The sequence below is a fragment of the Vulpes vulpes genome, chromosome 14 (genome assembly GCF_048418805.1).
Source record: "Vulpes vulpes isolate BD-2025 chromosome 14, VulVul3, whole genome shotgun sequence".
Taxonomy (NCBI): Eukaryota; Metazoa; Chordata; class Mammalia; order Carnivora; family Canidae; genus Vulpes; species Vulpes vulpes.
This window is the reverse complement of record NC_132793.1, coordinates 66,230,300-66,252,592: the sequence shown is the minus strand read 5'-3', so window position 1 is coordinate 66,252,592 and position 22,293 is coordinate 66,230,300. Positions and strand designations below refer to the sequence as shown.

The window sequence follows — 22,293 nt, the reverse complement described above, 5'->3', positions numbered from 1 at the left end:
GTTTAAGGACTGGCGATGCAGTAACATTGATTTTGAGTTGTGGAGAACTTTTCTATCCCCATTTTAGCTTTCCGAATTATTTTCTCATGCTTTCTCAAGGCTAGTTTTTACTGTGGATACAGACCCCTCCATATCTCTGCCAATATTAGTAACCTTTCTATTAAGCTTTTAGTCTTTTGAAAATAACCAATATCTCTATCTAAGTAGCTGCAGAGAATCTCTTGGTAAACAAAACCTTATTAAGGACCTTCTCTGGATCAGGTATTGGCAGAGCTATTTTCAGCATTCTATATGAACATGACAGATTTTATTCTTGTTGATACTTGAAAAGTGGAAACTTGAAGAAGCGTGTAATATCTAAATTTTGGTGATGCCGATTAAGAAATGTGTTTGCACCACTAATTCCAGACTCAATTCTTTCTCTCTCTGTATTCAGTTAAAAAAAAAAAGGTCTTACAGTGCAGAGAGTTAATTTAACAGTTTAGAAAAAAAGACGTTATTAGTCACTGACACAGTTCCCCGAGGTTCAAAACAGCTGTAGGTTCTGGAAGGCTGGTTGAAATTAGAAGGTTGTGTAGTTTGTACAGTACATAATGGATGAGCAACTCAAGAATAGGAGGCATCAGATGCTGCATGGAAAGTTGAATGAAACTGAAGAAAGGAGAATCTGAGACATGAGCTCCTCATTCTTCACTAACCCTCACAGCTAAATACATTAGTCTGAGATACAACTTCTGGCAGGCTTGGGGTTTACTAATGTGCTGTCCCAGTTGCAGACCGTCTGAAAGCAAAGAACGACTCTTTATGAATGGGGCAGTTTGATTTAGCAGATGCTTAAGGAACCCAGACAAAAAGGCTTAGAGACTAGGAAACAAGCCATCGAAAATTAGCATTTTGCTTTTGATCAGTTCATTTCATAGCCTTCTATATCTTCTTTGTATTTTTCAAAAATCCTAGATTTAGAATTCTATAGTTTTTTTTGAAAATGTAAGATGTGACTTACTTTTCTCCTTTCTTTTTAGAAAGTTTTAAGGTAAAAATATATTAAATGTTTTAAATAGTATTATCAGTGTAGCTCTTTGCAAATATATGGGAATCAGAGTATTCATTCACAAACACATGCTTCCTCACACATGACCAAGTATTTCAAAAACATCTTTGCCTCCAAACAATGCACACCTTATATCTATATACATTTTATATATGCATTTAAATACATATATAAATTAAATATGTATTATATATACATTTAAATATATCTATTTTATTTATTCCTTGTGATATTTTTTAAGATAAATAGAAATTTATATGTATGTATATTTTCTCTAGAAAGAATGACAGATACGTGGTTTTTACCATTTATGTTTTCATTGTATTTATTTTATAAAGTAAATGCAGTATGCTAAAGAATTACATGTTTTATTTTACTTGACTTGGTCTGCATACCATATTTGGCAAAATTGGTCAGTCTAATTTTTTTTTCTTTTACTCAAATGGCTACTTACCAAATAATGGAATTTTTCCTATCTTTCTTCTGTATATGGTTTTTAAACTTTTAAAAATATTTGTTTGTTAGAGAAGGGGAAAGACTGGGATGGGGAGGGACAGATGGAGAGGAAGAGAAAGAATTTAAGCAGACTCCATACCCAACACCAGGCCTGATGCAGGTCTCGATCTCACAACCTTGAGATCATGGCCTGAGCTGAAATCAGGAGTCAGACTCCTAACCAACTGAGCTACTCAGGTGCCTCTCCTGTTTGTGATTTTTAAAGCAAAATGTGTGACTTTAAAAAGGCATTTCCTGGAGCATCTCTCTGGCTCAGTTGGTTAAGTGTCTGCTTTCGGCTCAGGTCATGATTGAGGGTCCTGGCATCAAGCCCCGAGTTGGGTTCCTTGCTCAATGGAGAGCCTGCTTCTCCCTTTCCCTTTGCACCTCCCCCCGGTTCATGCTCATGCTCTATCTCTATCTCAAATAAATAAATCTTAAAAATATCTTAATAAAAGGTGTTTACTTTTGCCCTCTGAAATATATATCATTTATCATAATATATGACATTATGTGTGGGATATGAAGAACTAGATCTGTCCATTTGTGGAAATATGTCATAATATATGACATTATGTGTGGGATATGAAGAACTAGATCTGTCCATTTGTGGAAAATCAGTTTAAATCACAAGTCTCTTCTGGTGGTTACTTATGGACATTGTTTCCACATTACAAAGCCTAACAGAGAACTCTAAAGAGTGGGAGATCCATATGTCTTACTAAGTTCAGAGTTACTTTTCAATTTAAAATATTTTTTGTTTTTTAAGTCCTGTAATGATTATCTGTTTCTGTACTCCTCAAGTGAACACTGTATGGATTGATGAATTGAATTTTAGAAAGTTAGAATATAATATGTTGAAGGTTTGTGATATACCAGGATTGCTGTAGAGCTCTTTTTTATGTTGGAGGGATGGGTTGACAAACATTTACTGCATCTTAGCTATAGTTTTGGGTCTACATCATGAACTGAGAAAATGCTGAGAAGGACACAGACTCACAAGGGTTTTGTTGGGAAGTAAAAGTCTGGAATGCACAAAATGATGATAAGGAAGCAACATGTGAAATTTATGATTAAGTTCTAAGTTTAGGGAGAGTAGTTGGAGAAGTTCAGAAAGATAGAATAAAAAGGTCTGGAGATACCAGATCTTCATGAGAGAGAGGGAAAGAAACTAGTCTTTAAGAGTGGGTGCATTTTGTACTTGTGAGATGATGAAGGGAGGCCCTAGAGAACGCCATGGAAGTTGCTTTAGTGGTCATGTTTGTTAAACACAGAGATATGTGTCATACGTATGCTGTTTTTCAATAAATGAAAAGATAGGTTAGGTTACATTTGGAGTTCTGAATGATCTTCTGATATTGAATTTCCTCTGGCAGGGAAGTGGAGTGGGCAATTGATTGGAGATGTGGGTCAGTGGAAGAGAAGAATGAGATGTGGGTACCCTCAGTTTGGCTTTAAGGTCAAGGTAGTTGGGTATACGTGATGAAGAGGAAAAGCAGATGGCAGTGTGATGATGTTAGTGGTGAGGGGACATGGAACAGAGACAGTGGTTTCTGATTTGAACATTCTAACTATAAGGTCTATGTAACATTTCTGATGTCCAGGGGCAGTTGGTTACAAAGATTTGGAATTCAAAGGAGAGATCCAGAGATTACTAGGGAGAGGGTATGAAATTATAAGATAAAAGGCTTAGAAAGAACCCTGGGGAGTAATAACTGAAGAGCAAAAAACAGCTCAAGAAGCCAGTGCAGGAGATTGAAATAGGATGGTGAATGAAAGAGGAGATGAAATTGCCACGTTTGTGACCTTTACCACATTTACCTTATTGCCCTGCACTATTAAGACTCTTTTTTAATTTAAAAATTTGTTCTTTTCCATTTTTAATGTGTTTTTTTGTTTGTTTATTATAGTTGGAAACTGTGGAATTGGTGAACATAATTCCCCCAATCCCACCTATAAGTCCTAGATTTGGGGAAATCCAAAATATTTCTTTAGTGGTTACTCCAGACATTGCAAATGGAGAAATTGGCTTCATTAGCAATCTTCCCATTATTTTACATGAACCAGAAGATTCTGCTGCTGAAGTGGTAAGTAGGCTTTTTCTCATTGACGGGGCCTGATGAGGGTCTGAGGTAATGCAAAGACACTATTCTTTTTTGTATAGTTAACATACAGAATGAACAGATCTTAAAAAGCTTCACCATTTACAGCAAGTCTTCAACATATCATTTGATACAAGTAACCGATAAGTATATGATTCATCATCTTTTACCATATTTGTTAGAGTAAAATTAGAATTAATTGCTCATGGCCACAATTGGGTATTTTGATGTGGATGCTTTTAGATAGCGCTATGACATTTGCCAGAGTGATAGCCAAATACACACACACACACACACACACACACACACACACACACTTTTATTGGCTAAGTCACATGTATTGCAGGTATCCTTGACCTATTCCATTTATTAGTATTCCTCATGCTTGTCTTAGGCAGGACTAGGGTGACTGCTTGGGTACTATAATTGGTGGTGGAAGTGATGGTGGTAAAGTTGTGGAATGCCAAATCTGAGGAATATTATATTATATGGAATTATATATATGGGTTGTATATATGGGTTAATTATATATATGGGTTAATTTTTGTGTGCATGCACACCCCCACACACACAAGCATACTTACATATGTAGCACCCCTACCTGCCCCCTACCCTGATTGAATTTTCCTGCCATCTATCTAGGGATGGCTCTGACTTTCAGCTTTACCATTACCTGTGTCATGGTCTATCCCTGAAACCTTCTCTAAGATTCTCGTAACTTAGATTTGATTTAAAGTGGGTTGGAGTTCTGATCAAAAAAGAGAATTGCTTTTGTTATGAAAGTCTCACGTCAAAATATAGTGTCCACAGCTTCCTTTGTTTTTATATTTGATTCTGTAGATTGGCAGAGCAGCTTATTTTTCAAGATGGCTGTGATTCTTTTGTATTTTTTGTTAATATGTTGTTTCTAAAAACTAAAAAACTAAAAACATTTAGAGAGTGAATTGCTTTTATCTGCTGTCAGTTTGCCATTTCATATTTTTCCCTTGAGGGAGATTAGTTTTGAGGGAAAGTTTTGGGCTCTGTGAAACTGTGTTCTTCCCCTCTGGGAAACAGAAAGGGTAGAAATTTCCCTCAGTTATCTTTCTCTCTGTCCAATCCATAGCCCAGACTACACGTACTCCCTCAGGGTGATTTAAGGGCTCAGCCCTCTGTTATTTTTTTTGTCTTCCCTAAGTATCTTATTTTGCTCACTACTCTCTAGCACTAGCCATTGCTAGTCAAATTAATAGGATGGTTAGTGAGGAAAATATCTTCCATTTTTCACAATGGGTTGTGTTAAAAAGCAAAGAACAAAGAAGATACATTTTTAGGGGCTTAAAAAGAATAGTATAGCTACCATGAAGTATTCATTTATATTCTTTATTTGAAAAAAACTTTATCATTATCTTCAATGATGCTTTTATTTTATGTATTTGAAATGTACTGCACTTAGGTAAAACTACCAAATATAATTTGTTTCAGAATTATTATAATAGCTGTCATTTATTTAGCTCATACAGTGGAGAGGCACTCTACTCCTCCCCACAAACTTGCAAAATAGGGAAGCCCTAGCTTCATTTCACTTGAGGAGATTGAGGTCAGAGAGGTTAAGTAACTTGCCCAAGGTAACCCAGAACTATGATTGAGTATCTGATTTTGTTTCTACTGCATTTTTTGTATTGGTTACAAACATTTCTTTTTCTTATTCTTATTTATATTATTATTATATTCTTATTCTTGCCTTCATCACTTTAGGATGGATTTTTTTCTAATTTTCTAGTTTTAATTACAAAAGTTAATCTTTGTTTATATTGTGATATTACATTAATTCCTTTTTCGGAGAAACTCTAATGGAAATTTAGTATTTAGCCAACATGTTCTATGTTTTTCATGATTCTTTGGGTTTTAAAATATTCTTTTTATTAAGACAAATAACAGGTTAGGGATATTTTTGGGTAGGGGCAGTTTCACAGATAAATTTGGTTAGCAAAAACTAATAAAAATTGTTTTATCTAAAATTATTTTTATGCTTAAAGAGAAGGCAGGTCCAGTTGTATCTTAATGTCATTTAATGGTTGGCTTCTCTGCAGAATACATATATATTCATATAACATGTGCATGTACTAACTGAAAAACTTACATAAATTTGTTAGCATATATTTTAGAAGAAATTGTTTCATTCTTTTTTTTTTTATAAGGTATACATTCCTTTACATCGGGATGGAACTGATGGCCAGGCTACTGTCTATTGGAGTTTAAAACCCTCTGGCTTTAATTCAAAAGCAGTGACCCTGGATGATATAGGTCCCTTTAATGGCTCTGTTGTGTTTTTTTCTGGACAAAGTGACACAACAATCAACATTACTGTCAAAGCTGATGACACACCAGAAATGAATGAGACGGTAACACTTTCTCTAGACAGGTAATAACCCGTTTAGATTATGTTTATTTAGTAACATGTGTATATTATATGTTTGAGTCCTCTGAAATAATTTTGTTTTTTGTTTTAATTCTTTCCTCCACATAAAGTAAAGAGAAAAAACTAAGTAGGTAGCATTTTCTGGGCTTCTGACTTTTCTGTTTTTTTGTTGATGGCTCTGGTTAGACTGTGAGTATTATAACGTAGTGAGCTTTTACCCTGCTATTCATTTTGGGGAAATATTACACACAGAATTTTTGGAAGGTATCAGATATAACATAAGCATAGTTAATAAGTTGCTATATTAAAAGAGTAGGCAGCAACAAATCCAAAATGTTAGGTTAAGTAGACAGCTCTGCCTCCTTTGTTTTCAACAGGGAGAGGACTAGAGCTTTTTTGAGTGAGTAAAAAGAAAGCATTAATCTTCATATAATGAAATTCTTGATTTCACATAGAATTTGAACACTAAATAATACGTATTTTTCAAAGAATCAAAAATACAAATTTAAGAGGTATTTTTCAGTAATAATAAGGATTTACTTAAGATTTCTCAGTGGGTAATTTATATTAGGAAAATATTACAGTCTCTCAAAGAGAGATTTTTTTTCAGTAATTCAGAAAATCTCCAAAAATGAAAAAAGTTCTTTTTCTAACTGATGTCAGTTAATTAAAAAAAAAAAATCAAAACCAAGCTTATCAGCTACAGTTTCCTCAATTAAAGTTGATATATATTAGAGAAGTTTAGTGTGACTGGAGGGCTTTGCAAATTTCATATTTTATAAACAATAAAAATCACACATAAATTCAGCTGGCATTATATTATACTACATTAATGAGGACATAATCATTTTATGGAACCCCCTGATCCTCTCTATATTCTACTAGTAGGTTTTTCTTTGTAGGTATTTTGTGCAAACACCTTCTATAACCCTGATAATTAGCTGTTCTTTATTTTTATGTCAAAGAAAAATATAGAATGTAGGGAGCAAATCTAATAAATGTCAGCTGTGCAGTTTGTTGGTTTTCATAAGCGCATTCTATCTACTTCCCTTTTTACATAAAAAGTAAAACAAAACAACAAATCATATAAACAAAAATTAAAAAGCAAAAACCGAATGTAGCAGACACACTGTCTAAATGAGTTATGCTTTTAATATGTGTGTCATATTAAATCTTAAAGAAAGGTATTTCAAATGATTTTTAAACATCAGGGAAATGTAATATAAATGAAAACTGAAAATTATCGTTTTTTCATTTACATCCTTTTTCCTTTTAGTTAGGTTTGAGTACTCATTAAATCAATGGGCAGTCGTCAAAAAAAAAAAAAGTAAAAAGTAAACAGTATTTATAAACCAAAGATATAGCAATTCATAAAAATTCTTAGCTCAGTTTCTGCTTTGGCTAAGAGTTTAAAGAATGATTTAAATTTCACCTTCGAAAGTTTATAGTAAGTAAATTTTAAAAATATTTTTTCTAAACAGTCATTTTTTAAACTTGATCATATAAACCTTTATATTAATTAAATATAATTTTTAAGTGTTTATTTCCTTCTCTCCTATGGACAAAAACAGTACAAAAGGAAGTATAAATCATGGGGTAGAGTATTTTGGAAATTATTGGTTACACTCTTTTCAAATACAGGAAATTCATTCAATTTTATATTAAAATGTTTTAATTCAATTAGTAATAGTGTTTACTTATATTATCTCAATTGTGCATGAGTAATGAGCAAGTAACGTTTGAGTGTTCTAAGACATATTTAATTAAGTAAATGTGAGAATAAAATCTATGATTTAAAATTATATTTTATCTAAACCTCCATCTCAATTTTGCAAATTTTTAACAAAACTAAAATGAAAGAATGAATGGTAGTAAGTGTTATTACAATGTTATGATATAATAATGCAACAAAAATAACACTTTATTGTGGTACATTATACACTCTCTAAAGTCAAATTCAAATGCAAATTCTCTGTATTTAGTAGGGATAAAAGTTGCTTTGGATTTAAAGTTTATTATGCTTTCAGAATCATAACAGTTAAAAATATTTTACTGGTTAGTTTTCTCCAAATCAGAAAAAATTTCACCATGCCAGTTTATTTCAGAAAAATTTTCATATATGTAGTATATAACTTCATATTTATAAATAGTATTATTTGACTTTAAAAATGAAGCACTAGGGTTGTGCATGTTGTCATGTGTTTTTCAAGGCTATTTGAAAATGAAATACATTGGGGATTTGGAAAAGCATTTAGATTTCCTGATAGGAAGTTCTATTCAAGTAATATTTGTCAAAGTTAAAAGATAAAATGCTATCTATGGCTTCTTAAATGTATTTCTATGTAAATGATGAAAGGTATGTATTTCTTTGCTTCTAGAGTTTTTTATTTTTTCAAAGAACAACTGGCTTTAGATCTGAGGATGAAGATTTTTGTTTTTTTAAAAACCTCATTAAAGCTACTAAGTAATTATAAGTCAAGCTGAATGAGATTTGCTCAGCTGCTGTGGCTTGTGAGCATGCACAGTGCTTGGCAGGCCCCAGCGCCTTGGAGCAGGCCTGGAAAGGAATGTCTTCAATGGGTGTTGACATGCTGGCTGGCCATGGGGTCATCTTCCCTAAGTGGGAACTGCTGAACCTCTTGCTAGCATTTGTCAATAGCAAAGAATCCAGTGTGCACAGTTCCCATAAAGTGAACATTACTAGCCTGTGGGGGGAAAAATGAAAGGCTTTCTTTAGCTTATTTTTAAAGCTCGTTCACATTTCTAGCAGTATTAGTGAGATTTTGGCAAATGGTGTCTCTGTCTCCTTTTTTCCCCTCCCACACTTCTTTCTGTATTGACAGGGTAGAAACAGAAAGGTTTGTCGTGTATTTTGGGTAAGTGGACAAAATAATGCCTTGTTTTGGGTTATTCGACCTTTTGCTTTTCAAGCCATTGTTTTGGACAAGGCTGCGGTTCTGCATGACCACAGGTCTTGAGAAATTTTGCTTGATGCCTGTGCATGCTTTGTGTGCTTTCATTTTCTAATGGTAAGGGGAGCGTGTATGAAATATGGGTATATTTACTATGAAAATCACATGACTGCATTAACAGTATAACAAATAACTGTCCTATTATTTGAACTGTCTCTTCTGTGGTCATGAGTATGCTAGGTGTTGGTTGTCAGATTTCCAAAAGTAGCAGAGGATGCTAATTCTGATTCTGTATTACATAGGAAGTGAGCTGTCTTTTCTACATATTAATTGTGGTTTCATTGTAATTTTGAGGTCTGATCATGAATACTTTGTAGTTCAACAGAAAGTGACATTTTGGAAGATTTAGAGCAGATTGCAGAATTGAGAATTCTCGAAGAGTATGCTGGCTTTTATACTCCCAGAGCTCTGTGTCCCAGTCTCTTTGATCATTCTAATTATACACTGAGCATAAAAACTAGAAATAATAAAAAATTCTTGTTTTAAATACGTTCTTTTGAGAGATGTATAGGAGTTGTTTAACAAGTCATGCATCTCAGATCCATTCTATTCCATTTTTTTGTTTATGTCCTATATTTTCTTTTATAATAACAAAAGATAATGAGGTTAAAATTGAGATGAATAGAATCCTATGAAAGGTCACAAAATATTTCTAAAATATAATCGTAATTTCATTTATTTTTGATTAGTGTGGTTTGCTTTAGTCCATACAGTTATCCAACTTTTATTTAGTTAGTATAATCTTATGTCCGTTTTTTTTTAAATTCAAGTGCATATAAAATTAAAATGATTTTATTTAAATGTATTTTCTAACTACATATCACAAATTAAATTTTCCTAAAACTGTAAAAAAAATCTGTAGATTTAGTACTTTATAAAAATATATTTACAGCCTTTAATTACTTATTTTTTGGTGTAGTTAGACAATAGTTTTGGTGTATTTTTGGTGTACTATGACAATATTTGATTTCAGTCAAATATGAAAAATATAATGGATTCAGAAATAAAAGTTCTTCCATAAATATTTTGAGTAAAAAGTATTGTGATCTTAGGTAATTTTAATACACTTACATTCAGTTTAAGTTTTAACTCCTAATAACCTTTATATTCATTATCTGGAAGTGTTGTAAATATTGTAGATAAGGCTACAGAATTCAGTAGTAAGATTATAGGTGGCAGGTCCCTTTCTTTTCCTTCTGACTTCTCCAGGGTCAATGTGGAAAATCAAGTGCTAAAATCTGGATATACTAGCCGTGACCTAATTATATTGGAAAATGATGACCCTGGGGGAGTTTTTGAATTTTCTCCTACATCCAGAGGACCCTATGTTATAAAAGTAAGTATGAAAGAAACTTCAATCCATTCTATAATCACATCTTCAGAAGAACAATCTTGAAGGACTTGAACTTTCATGGATTTTTTTTTTTTTTTAAGGAAGGGGAATCTGTAGAGCTCCACATCACCCGATCCAGGGGAGCTCTGGTTAAGCAGTTTCTTCACTACCGAGTAGAGCCGAGAGATAGCAATGAGTTCTATGGAAACACAGGGGTGCTAGAATTTAAACCTGGAGAACGGGAGATTGTAATCACATTGCTAACAAGATTGGATGGGATACCAGAGGTATAGGATTTTATTTTTTTCTTGTGCTTTTGTGGAATGCTAACAATATCTAGTTTATTATGAATATGATATTTTGAACATTGACAAGGAGATACAGGACTAAGAAAGGATTGAGAAGTACTTATGTTTGCAGAAGAAAAAAAACTTAAAAAACAAAGTAAGATTCATTCAACTTTGAATTACATATGTTTGTCCTACATATGTAGGACATATGAAATATATGAAATATATTCATATATATATGAAATATACATAAGAAATAACAAATGATCTGAAATGTGTATGATCAGTTTTCATCTTCTTTAAGCTTTGTTTATGTTCAGCCTTATACTAATGTAACCTGTTGGAACTTTTAATGATATGGGTCTGAACTGAGGTTTTTCTGTAAAATCACTGTTTAAAAAGAAATCAACTTAATTTTTTTTTCAACTTAAGTTTTATATTAATGGAACACATACTGCTCTATTGTGTTTGCACCCCAGTACGTAGGTAGCTTTTTCAGTTAATTTTTATTTATTTTTATCAGTTTAAATGACTAGATAATCAATGTAAGGTCTAGTCTTCTTATTTTAGTATAGTATCACGGCTTATCTTTTCCCTTTTTGGATAATATATATTTTTATATCTGATGTCTCCCTGAATTGAGGAGAACGTTAAACGTTTTTAGAAATTATATCAGTTCTTTTGTTTTTTCAGTGAGTGGGATATTTCTGAAAAATAGTATTAATATTCTTGAATAGATATATTTTTATTTGCTTTGAAATAACTTTATATTTTTCCTAATTTGACATGTTCATTTTAGTTGGATGAGCACTATTGGGTGGTCCTTAGCAGCCATGGTGAACGGGAAAGCAAGTTGGGAAGTGCTACAGTTGTCAACATAACAATTCTGAAAAATGATGATCCTCATGGGATTATAGAATTTGTTTCTGATGATCTAATTGTTATGATAAATGAAACTAAAGGAGACGATACCTATAGTGGTAATTGATTCTGCTTCTTATATTCTAGTACTGTTTACTGAAGGGGAATTAAATAATCTTTTAGTTTATTTCTTTAGAAAATAGTTATTTTTAGTTGTTTATCTGCCTTAAAAATTACATGTAGTATAGATACCGGCATTTTTAAAAAATCATGTAGGATTGCTATTTTTATTTCTTACATCAGTATTGTGATGACAACTGATGTTTTGGGTATATTTTTATTTCAATTTAATTATATGTGATAGAATTCAGACACTGAAGAATGAGTTGAGTCAAATAGGAAAGACTTTGAAACTGAGAATTATTGCTAGGGAAATATTGCAGTGGCCTGAAATAAGAAGGTGCTTATTTTTAGAGCAGTGTCTGTTTAGGTAAGAAAATTGCTTTTGACTGTGCAACTTCCTTTAGCTGCTTTTAGCAAATATCCTTGTAGAACTTTGTCATGGATGTACCTAATTAATTACCATTTTGTTCCCTGTGCAGAATGATTTTTAAAACCCCAAACTGTGATAGAAAAGACCAAGTCCATTTATTTTATAAATTTTTATACCTACAGAAAGAAGACTAGGTTACTACATTTAGTTATATACCTTGAGGCTGTCTAGGTAAATGATTGACTTTTATTAAAAAGAGGTCTTATTTTTACTTTTGTTTTTTTGAGCAGTTTCTTTACTCATTTTAAAATTGTTAACTATTTATTCATATATGTTATGTACATTTGTTTTTCACAGCTGTTTATGATGTAATAAGAAATCGAGGCACCTTTGGTAATGTTAGTGTATCATGGGTGGTTAGTCCAGACTTTACACAAGATGTATTTCCTGTCCAAGAGACTATTTTCTTTGGAGATCATGAATTTTCAAAAAATATCACCATTTATTCCCTTCCAGATGAGGTAAATGTTGCTTATGTAACTCTCTTTATTTGTTGTCATTGCTTAATAATTATTTTTTATTTAATAATTAGACATCTGGCAATATATTTTGTCATGAAAATAGATGATAAAGAATGCAGGTATGAAAATGTCTAAATAGAAGCCAGAAGAGAAATATTTTTGGTTTCCCTGATGGCATCTTTAACTCTTAGAACTCACAGTTATCAGTGACACTGTGTAGGTGCTAAATATCAGGGATTCAAGTTGAGGTTAAGTGCTCCACTTGCACTTCAAGCCTTTGAAGATAAGGGTACCATCTACCAAGCATCCTGTTGGTGCATTCTCACCAGATGGATCATGGATCCAGGGTGGTGCTCATCTTATTGGTAATAAAGAGAAAGAACTTAATTACAACAGGGATGGACTTTTCTAAGTGGAGCTATACTTTAACGGTCACAGAAACCTGCCTCCTTTTCCTCAGGCTTGTTCATTGAGACACAAAATTCCAACACTTCCATTTTATTTTATCTTATTTTTTTTATATTTTATTTATTTATTTATGAGAAACACAGAGAGGTAGAGACATAGGCAAAGGGAGCAGCAGGCTCCCCATTAGGAGCCCAATGTAGGACTCAATCCTCTGACCCGGGATCACAGCCTGAGCCAAAGGCAGACTCTCAACCACTGAGCCACCCAGACCTCCCCCAACACTCTTCATTTTAGGCTGCAGAAAATACCAGCTTACGTGGATAGAATGAAAGAGAAACAGTGTCCACCCAGAGATTTCTATAGGCTCAGAGAATGGTGGGGAATCTCATCTTTGTAGGACATGGGAATAAGGCCTTTATGGGTAAAGCTTCAGTAAGGTTTGTTAAGAGATCTTTGAGAGCTAGCTGAGCTTTGTTACTATTACGACCTCTTCTAAATGCACCAGAAAGTTATTTTTCTGTGTTTTTTTTTCTTGTAAACAACATATCTCATCTTTTTACAGAAATAATGTGACCTATGTAGTATTTATATTTTTAGCTTATATAAGGCAAAATATCTCTATTTCCATTAAATTTTTTGATGAGTCCCAATAAAGTGGCTTTTTGTATGATATGCATATTAAAATGGTATTTTTGGGTCTGAGTCCTACTTGAATCAGAAATGGCAGTGAACATTAGTACTGTCATTAATAGATAAATAATTTAGGAAAATATGATAGAATTATTTGTACAAATCACCTAACTTAAAACATGTGTAACATTTTCCAAGATTCCAGAAGAAATGGAGGAATTTACCATTACTCTACTTAATGCCACTGGAGGAGCTAAAATAGGAAATAAAACTACTGCAATTCTAAGGATTAGAAGAAATGATGACCCCATTTATTTTGCAGGTGGTATTGCTATCTTTTTTGAGTGAGTTTACATCTTTTCAAATGGTAGATATGTTTTTGATGGCTTTTTAATTTTATTTTTTAATTTTATTTTATTTTTAAGGTTTTATTTATTTCTGAGACAGAGAGAGCAAGAGCACACAAGCAGGGGGAGCAGCAGGCAGAGGGAGAGGGAGATAGTGGGAGGTGCAGGCTCCCTTCTGAGAAAGGAGCCCCTGATGTGGGTCTCAATCCCAGGAAGCAGATGCTCAACCAACTGAGCAGCCCAGGCATCCCTTGATAACTTTATTAACTGAACATTTTCAATAAAGCACAATTGAAGCTTGTTTAAGTATAATTTCATGATTTGCGTGGATGCTCATTATTCAATCTGTTTGATGTTTTATGAAATGTTTTTAAAGGTCTTCTGAAGGAAAAATAAAATAAAACAAGTACTGTTGTTAGCTTTGTTCTCCCTCTGCCTTCAGATTTCAAGGGATTTCTTTTGTGTTTGTGCAAGAAAGGTTACTCTTCCTTGAAGCTTCTTCTAGTACACAATGTAGCCAGTTGAGGGTCTGAGTATACCTAACAGATGCTCACTTAATACCTCATCTCTTTTGGATATGTAAATTAAGGCTTCCCTATTTGCATTTTAATTCTTTCTTTAGAACTCTCTTTGCCACCTGAGACATTTCTTAGTTTTTCTTTTAATTACAGTATAGTTAACATGCAGTGTTTTATTAGTTTTAGGTGTATAGTATACTGTTTGGGTACTTCCATATAATACCTGTTGCTCATCACAAGTGCACTCCTAATCCCCATCACCTATTTCATCCACTACCCTACCCACCTCCCTTCTGGTGACCATTGGTTAGGTCTCTGTAGGTGATTTATTTTGGTTTTCTTTGTGAGCTTAATTGGTACCTAATTCTTTCTTTTTTTTTAAAAAAAGATTTTATTTATCCATTTATTTGACAGAGGGAGTGAGTGTGCACAAACGGGGAACAGCAGAGAGAGAGAGGGAGAAGTAGGCTCTCCAATGAGCAAGGAGCCCAACACATTGCTCAACTCCAGAACCCTGGGTTGAGGGCAGATGCTTAGCTGACTGAGCCACCCAGGTGCCCTGGTGTCTAATTCTTTATTAAGCCCTTTTTGTAAGCCCTTTTTACAATTGTAGGAATCTTTTAGAGCTCTTGAATTTTATGGATTCATATTCTTAACCTTCAGTTAACATGTACATAATGAACTAGTCCCGTATTCAGCCTTCTGCCAACTGCTGTGGCAAAAATAAAACATAAGGTACCTGGGCTTATTCTTAAGGAAGTTACAGTCTAAATTTGGAAATGAGGCATATGAAACAGTAGACCAAGGATTTCAGATAGCACCTAATTTGCTGACAAATTAGGAGTTGAAGACCATGGATTTTGTAGGAATTAAGGCAAGGGGAGTGTGATTGACTAGAAGTAATCAGAGGAGGCTTCATGGAGGATTTGGCACCAGAGCTCAATCTTTAAGCAAAGACACAATGAAGAATATTTCTTGTGTGGGCAGGGAGAAACATCAAGTGATAGGAAAATATGTAGATAGAAAAGCTCACATGTTCCTTCTTCATCAATATTTCAGAACCTCGTGTGGTGAGAGTTCAGGAAGGTGAGACTGCCAACTTTACAGTTCTCAGAAATGGATCTGTTGATGTTGCCTGCACTGTCCAATATGCTACCATGGACGGGAAGGCGACCGCAAGAGATGGAGACTTTGTTCCCATTGAAAAAGGAGAAGCCCTTGTTTTTGCAGTTGGAAGTAGAAAGCAGAGGATATCTGTATTCATTAATGAAGATAATATTCCAGAAACGGATGAGCCCTTTTATATAATCCTCTTTAATTCAACAGGTAAATAAATGATATTTTTATGGCAGATTTATTCTTTCAGTGCTTTTTTTTTATTAAGTATGTAACTGTCATCTGTGACTGTTCAAGAGCAGAATGTGTTCTTGAGGGAAAGAGTGAAGAATATATGTGTTGAATCTTCATGTACCTGGTACACTCTGTGGCATTATTTGAAATCTTTTTTCACAATGGAGCATGGAGAAGAGTATGATATTATATAAGGAATAGGAATCTTCTAGCTAAAGCTACCTTGAGCCTTGTTTAGTAACCCAAGGGCCTAGGGCATCAGTATTGTGAAGCCTGTGCCCTTCGAGCATGGTACGGGGCTTACTGTCTGGGAAGCTGCATTCTGTAGAAGGCTGAACGCAACGGGCTGTTTGATAATTCTCTGGAGCCACAGCCCTAATGTATGATAATTTGCAAGGGGGGAAAAGACAGACTCTTTCTTTTTGTCCGTACTATAAATGAAGCACGGTGTTTGGACCTCAGTATTTGGGTCCTGAGAATACTTTGACCCGACTTTTAGTAAATTGGAGGCGCTATAGCTTGTTTTTATATTTATTCTTTTAAGTGTACAAAGAACTATTTTTTTCTGAACCTTTTGAGAGTAAATTGAAGACACAATATCCCATCACCTCTGAATACATTACTGCATTTTTCTACAAAGACATTCTCTCACATAACCACAGCATAATCATTAATATCAGGAAGTTAACTTTAATATGGTCATTGGCTCAGATCCCATTCAGATTTCTCCAATTGTCCCAATCATGTCCTTTCTAGCAAAATTATGCTTTGAATTTAGTTGTGATGACTCTTTAATCTCTTCAGTTGGAGTAGTTCCTCAGTCTTTCCTTATGACCTTTATAATATGGAAATTGCAGGCTATTTTTTTGAACATCACCCATTTTGGGTCTGTTTGATATTCCCCCATTATTAATAGTCTCAGGTTTTGTATTGTTGATGCAAATTCCAGAGAAGCGATTCTCTGTTCTTACCATCTCTTCAGTTGACACATGATTTCGTTTTGTCCCTTTATTGCAGTGTTTATTTTGACCACAATATAGATGGTGGCTGCCAGGCTTCTCTACTGTATTTTTTTTCTTTTTCTTTTTTAAACTAATAAATATTTTGTGGGGGAGATACTTTATGTAAAAATCCTATAACTCATCAAACTTTCACCCTTTATCAGTGTGGACTCAGGATTTCTATTTAATGCAGCGGGTTATATTTCACTATCACTGTTTGTTTTGGTGGTCAAATTTTCCCAGATTTGGCTAGTGGTAGCCTGTCTGAGATGACTTTTTTGTGTTTTTGACATGTCCCTATTATCCTGTGAGCATTTTCTTACTTCCTGGCACAGCAAGCTGTTCCAAACTCATACTTTTCCTGTCACAACCCTGAAATTAGTCATTTTTCCAAGAAGCACTGGTTCCTGTTAGTGAAGAATGTTATTTAGAAACCAGAATCTGGTGCTCGCTGGGCTGATTGTTGCTGAGCTTACGCTCCTCCTGGGCCTTTAGGGTGACATAGAGTGGGAATATTTTTATGTATGTATTTCCATATATATACATGTACATGTTTACATCTGCAGTTCTATGTCCAACTGTGTGTATTGAAAACCATTACTTCACAACAGCATTTCCATCTGTGCCTAGGGTTTGCTCTAGCTTTCTTTCAATATTTGTCCCTTCCTTCTCTGACAGTATGAAATTCAGCCCCCTTTATTTTTCATTTATTTACTTCTTTGATCAATTCCCCCATATCCACTTTCCCATTGCTTCTTTTACCCTCCTGCCACAGTGAGGTTGCCTTTCTTATCCCGCTAGGGTTCTAGCTTACTGCTCTAGAATCTTCCCACCGCCACGTGGATGGATGCCTTTGCCCTCTGCTCAGAGTCCAACATCCAACACTAAGGTTTCCTCGAGTGGAGGTGCCCTCTTTCTCCCACCTTATGCTAGGTCACTGTTATGCCACAATAATCCACCGTTTGTATGAATGCCTGGCTTGTGCTTTACCTTATACCTTTTTTTTTTTTTACCTTGTACCTTTTGGATTGAAATTTTCAGAAAGAAGAAAGAGATCATTTAATTTGTGTTTGTGCTGTAATTCTCTACCATTTTCCTTGTCTTTATCTCTCGTCAGTTGTGTCTCTCTTCCTATTTCCTGTTTTTCTTTTTTTTTTTTTTTTTTTTTTTTCTGTTTTTCTTTTCTCATTTTCACACAGCTTAGTATAAAAATCAAAAAAGTAAAAAATAGAAACTGTCATCTTATGAGGAAAATTTTAACCTTGTAGAATGCTGGCCACAAAAGAAGTTTTGTATTTGCAGAAAAACCAGTTAGGCCTTATGTAGATGAACAAACATTTTGACGAATTCAGTCACTGTCCTAGAATTAATTAATTAATTAATTATTTTTTTTCCCTAGAATTTAAATGAAATAAATTGCTACAGGTAAAAATAACTTTAGTGACGTAAAAATGAAAAACAGATAGTTTTGCTGTCATATATAGAAAGTGGATGAAGAAATGCCGTGGTCTTAATACAATTTGTTGTAGGAATAAGTTCTTGATTCCATTTATTACTTTGGTGTCTTTCTGGGCAAAATTATTGTATCCTAAGCATCCCTTTAAGCCCAGAATGTCACTAGGCTTTTACTGTTATCAGGAAAAAAATGTCACTGTGATTAAAATAGTGGATCAGAACATCCCAAACCTCTTATAAAGATAATGGAAAATGTGCAAGGAGAGGATTGGAATTTATTTTGTAAAATGTATCATTGGGGAAATATATATTTGTTATTAGAAGAGAAAGGTGTCACTGGATGACTAGCCTGAAGTACACTGCCACTGCATTTGTCTCCAGTGTTTTTCCACGTGGTGACAACTGAGGATCTAATGATGTCACCTATGAAGACTTGAATGACATAATTTGTGCTTTTACATCCCTTTCTAGTTCTTTCTCTTCCACTTTTCTCTCCTCTTTCATGACATCAAAACATTGAGGGTCTGAGAGGATCAATGGTGGGAGGGCTGGAGGTGGCAACTCCAATGTGACGTCATGCTGGCAGTGGATATTTGTGCCTGATGTTTACTGTTCACAATATATATCCAGAGATTTAATTATTGGGTCAGAGGATATGGCCATTCTCAGAGCCCTTGTTAAATATTGTCAGTTCTCCCTGTGGAGATACAGAATGAGTTTTTCGTACCACCTCTGATATGTTGCATGACAAATGCACATGATAGCAGAACCCTGACAAAGTGAGATTTCATTACTTTTATTTTTCTTAGATTTTATGATACAGTTTTTTTTTTATCACTCTATATTGTTAGCCTTTTCTATACAATGATTTACGGTCACTTTTTGTGTATTTTTCTCTTTTCATTGGCTACTTATCAAGTAAGTCAGTACAGTTGTATATTTATATAATTTATTTTTAATATGCTGGGTTGCTACATATAATAATTTATGGTTCTATAATTTTAGTTTTAAGTGTTTCCTATTCTATTCTAATTTTCCTATTCTATTCTTATTTTATTTCCTATTCTAATTTTCCTGTTCTAATTTTGAAAGTTTTATTTCTTTCAGTTCAGCTAACATTCATAAATAACTTTTGTGAGGGTGCCTGGGTAGCTCAGTCGCTTAAGCATCTGCCTTCAGCTCAGGTCACATGATCTGAGTGTCCTGGGATGGAGCCCTGCATCAGGCTCCCTGCTTAGGGATGTGTGTGTGTGTGTGTGTGTGTCTGCTTCTCCCTTTGTCCCTCCCCTTGCTCGTGCCCTTTCTCTCCCTGTCTCCCTCTCCATCTCTCAAATAAATAAATAAATAAATATCTTTTTGAAAAGTAACTTTTGTGTACAAATTATGGAGCTCTACTCTGCTAGAACATAAAATTTTTTAACAAGCATCTATTCAAGAATCCACAGTAAAATTATGTGGGCGTGTGTACTAAATACAATAATTGTTACGACAGAATGACAAAATAGGAAGTGCTGTGGGAACACAGTGGAGATGTTCTTACCTTAACTTTGGAATTCAAGAAGAATTCCTGGAATATGCGTTGCTTGAGCTGCTCCTGAAAGCTAACAAGTGTTGCCTTTCCCCTCGCCCGCTCCCCGCCCTGCCGGGCCGAGTGGGGCCGGTGGCGTCCGAGCCGCGCCCCCCCCCCTCCCCCCGAGGGACCCGAGGCTTCAGGGGCCGGGCCTCCGGCGCAGCGCCACGTCAGGTACCGCGACGGCTCTGGGAGGCCGAGGCCGCGGCCGTGGCGCTGGGCGGCGGGGGGGCGGGGCCGACGCCATCGCGGGGCAGGAGGGCCAGGTGCGCTGGGTTCTTCACGCCCTCTTGGACGGCGATCTGCCGAGGTTTCAGCCGCTGCCCTTGAAGATCTCAGAGAGGCCTTTAAAGTAAGACTGCAAATGGCGTGTGTATTTACCATGAACCGGATGAACTCCCAGAGCAGTGGTTTCACTCAGCGCAGGCGGATGGCTCTTGGGATCGTCATTCTCCTACTCGTTGATGTGACATGGGTCGCATCCTCAGAACTTACTTCGTATGTTTTTACTCAGTACGACAAGCCATTCTTCAGCACCTTTGCAAAAACACCTATGTTTGTTCTATACCTTTTGGGCTTTATTATTTGGAAGCCATGGAGACAACAGTGTACAAGAGGATTTCGAGGAAAGCATGCTGCATTTTTTTGCAGATGCTGAAGGTTACTTTGCTGCTTGCACAACAGATACGACTATGAATAGTTCTTTGAGTGAACCTCTGTATGTTCCTGTGAAATTTCATGATATTCCAAGTGAAAAACCTGAGAACACAAACATTGATGCTGAAAAAACTCCCAAAAAGTCTCGTGTAAGGTTCAGTAATATCATGGAGATTCGGCAGCTTCCATCAAGCCATGCATTGGAAGCTAAGTTGTCTCGCATGTCATATCCTACTGTGAAAGAACAAGAATCCTTACTCAAAACTGTGGGGAAACTTACTACAACTCAAGTAGCAAAAATTAGCTTTTTTTTTTTTTTTTTTTGCTTTGTGTGGTTTCTGGCAAATTTGTCATATCAAGAAGCACTTTCAGACACACAGGTTGCTATAGTTAATATTTTATCCTCAACTTCTGGACTTTTTACCTTAATTCTTGCTGCAGTGTTTCCGAGTAATAGTGGAGATAGATTTACTCTTTCTAAACTGTTAGCTGTAATTTTAAGCATTGGAGGTGTTGTGCTGGTAAACTTGTCAGGGTCTGAAAAATCTGCTGGAAGAGATACAATAGGTTCCATTTGGTCTCTCGTTGGAGCCATGCTCTGTGCTGTCTATATTGTTATGATTAAGAGAAAAGTAGGGAAGATAAGTTGGATATTCCAATGTTCTTTGGTTTTGTAGGTCTGTTTAATCTGCTGCTCTTATGGCCAGGTTTCTTTTTACTTCATTATACTGGATTTGAGGACTTTGAGTTTCCCAATAAAGTAGTATTAATGTGCATTATCGTTAATGGCCTTATTGGAACAGTTCTCTCAGAGTTCCTGTGGTTGTGGGGCTGCTTTCTTACCTCATCGTTGATAGGCACACTTGCACTAAGCCTTACAATACCTCTATCCATAATAGCTGACATGTGTATGCAAAAGGTGCAGTTTTCTTGGTTATTTTTTGCAGGCGCTATCCCTGTATTTTTTTCATTTTTTATTGCAACTCTTATGCCATTATAATAATTGGGATCCTGTGATGGTAGGAATCAGAAGAATATTTGCCTTTATATGCAGGAAACATCGAATTCAGAGGGTTCCAGAAGACAGTGAACAGTGTGAGAGTCTCATTCCTATGCACGGTGTTTCTCAGGAGGATGGAGCTAGTTAGCTGTTGTCTGTAGTCCAGCTTGATAATGGAACATTATGCAGCGAAGAGACAATGTCTGGCGTTTTTGTAGAAAATGTTTCAGTGCCTAGTCTGAAAAATAACGGTTTCGGGATCCCTGGGTGGCGCAGCGCTTTGGCGCCTGCCTTTGGCCCAGGGCGCGATCCTGGAGACCCGGGATCGAATCCCACATCGGGCTCCCGGTGCATGGAGCCTGCTTCTCCCTCTGCCTGTGTCTCTGCCTCTCTCTCTCTCCCTGTGTGACTATCATAAATAAATAAAAAAATTAAAAAAAAATAACGGTTTCAGTTCTTTGGAACTCTAAAATATATTTTCTTCATATCTGTTTTCTTCATTTCATAATGAAGTACTTTGCTATGTAGCCGTGTACATATCACTACAGTTATAGGAAGTTCCAGTCCACAGTCCCTGTAATGACCAACCTGCCTTACAAATCTCAAGGAATTCAGCTGATGAAATAATTTGAACTAATCAAGGAATAAAATTCTAATGTTCTGCAGACTATTTTCACATATTATTTGTTAAATGCTGGACTATATTATGAAAATGTTTTCAAGAAATCATTTAAATGTATAGATCAGTGTTTCTTAACAGATAAAATGATAAAATAAGCTACCTATAATAGGTACAGATTATATTTTTGAGTTTTGTAGAGTATTGCAAATTAATAAT

At 35.2% G+C, this 22,293-nt stretch overlaps 2 protein-coding genes across 2 annotated transcripts in view; both read left to right on the top strand.

Annotated features, from left to right (window-relative positions):
* Window positions 1-22,293, top strand: part of ADGRV1 (adhesion G protein-coupled receptor V1) — a 529,718-nt gene that overhangs the window by 52,696 nt on the left and 454,729 nt on the right. The window contains exons 10-17 of the mRNA XM_025992909.2: window positions 3,457-3,633; window positions 5,829-6,052; window positions 10,231-10,357; window positions 10,456-10,641; window positions 11,444-11,624; window positions 12,356-12,519; window positions 13,756-13,879; window positions 15,482-15,748. Coding sequence (XP_025848694.2) covers window positions 3,457-3,633; window positions 5,829-6,052; window positions 10,231-10,357; window positions 10,456-10,641; window positions 11,444-11,624; window positions 12,356-12,519; window positions 13,756-13,879; window positions 15,482-15,748 — 1,450 coding nt within the window. The remainder of the gene's footprint in view (window positions 1-3,456; window positions 3,634-5,828; window positions 6,053-10,230; window positions 10,358-10,455; window positions 10,642-11,443; window positions 11,625-12,355; window positions 12,520-13,755; window positions 13,880-15,481; window positions 15,749-22,293) is intronic.
* On the top strand, window positions 16,061-21,705 carry LOC112915547 (solute carrier family 35 member F5-like). The gene is given in 5 exon segments (XM_072736362.1): window positions 16,061-16,096; window positions 19,830-20,438; window positions 20,440-21,085; window positions 21,088-21,439; window positions 21,441-21,705. Coding segments are annotated over 5 exon segments (1,806 nt in total). The 3' UTR covers window positions 21,604-21,705.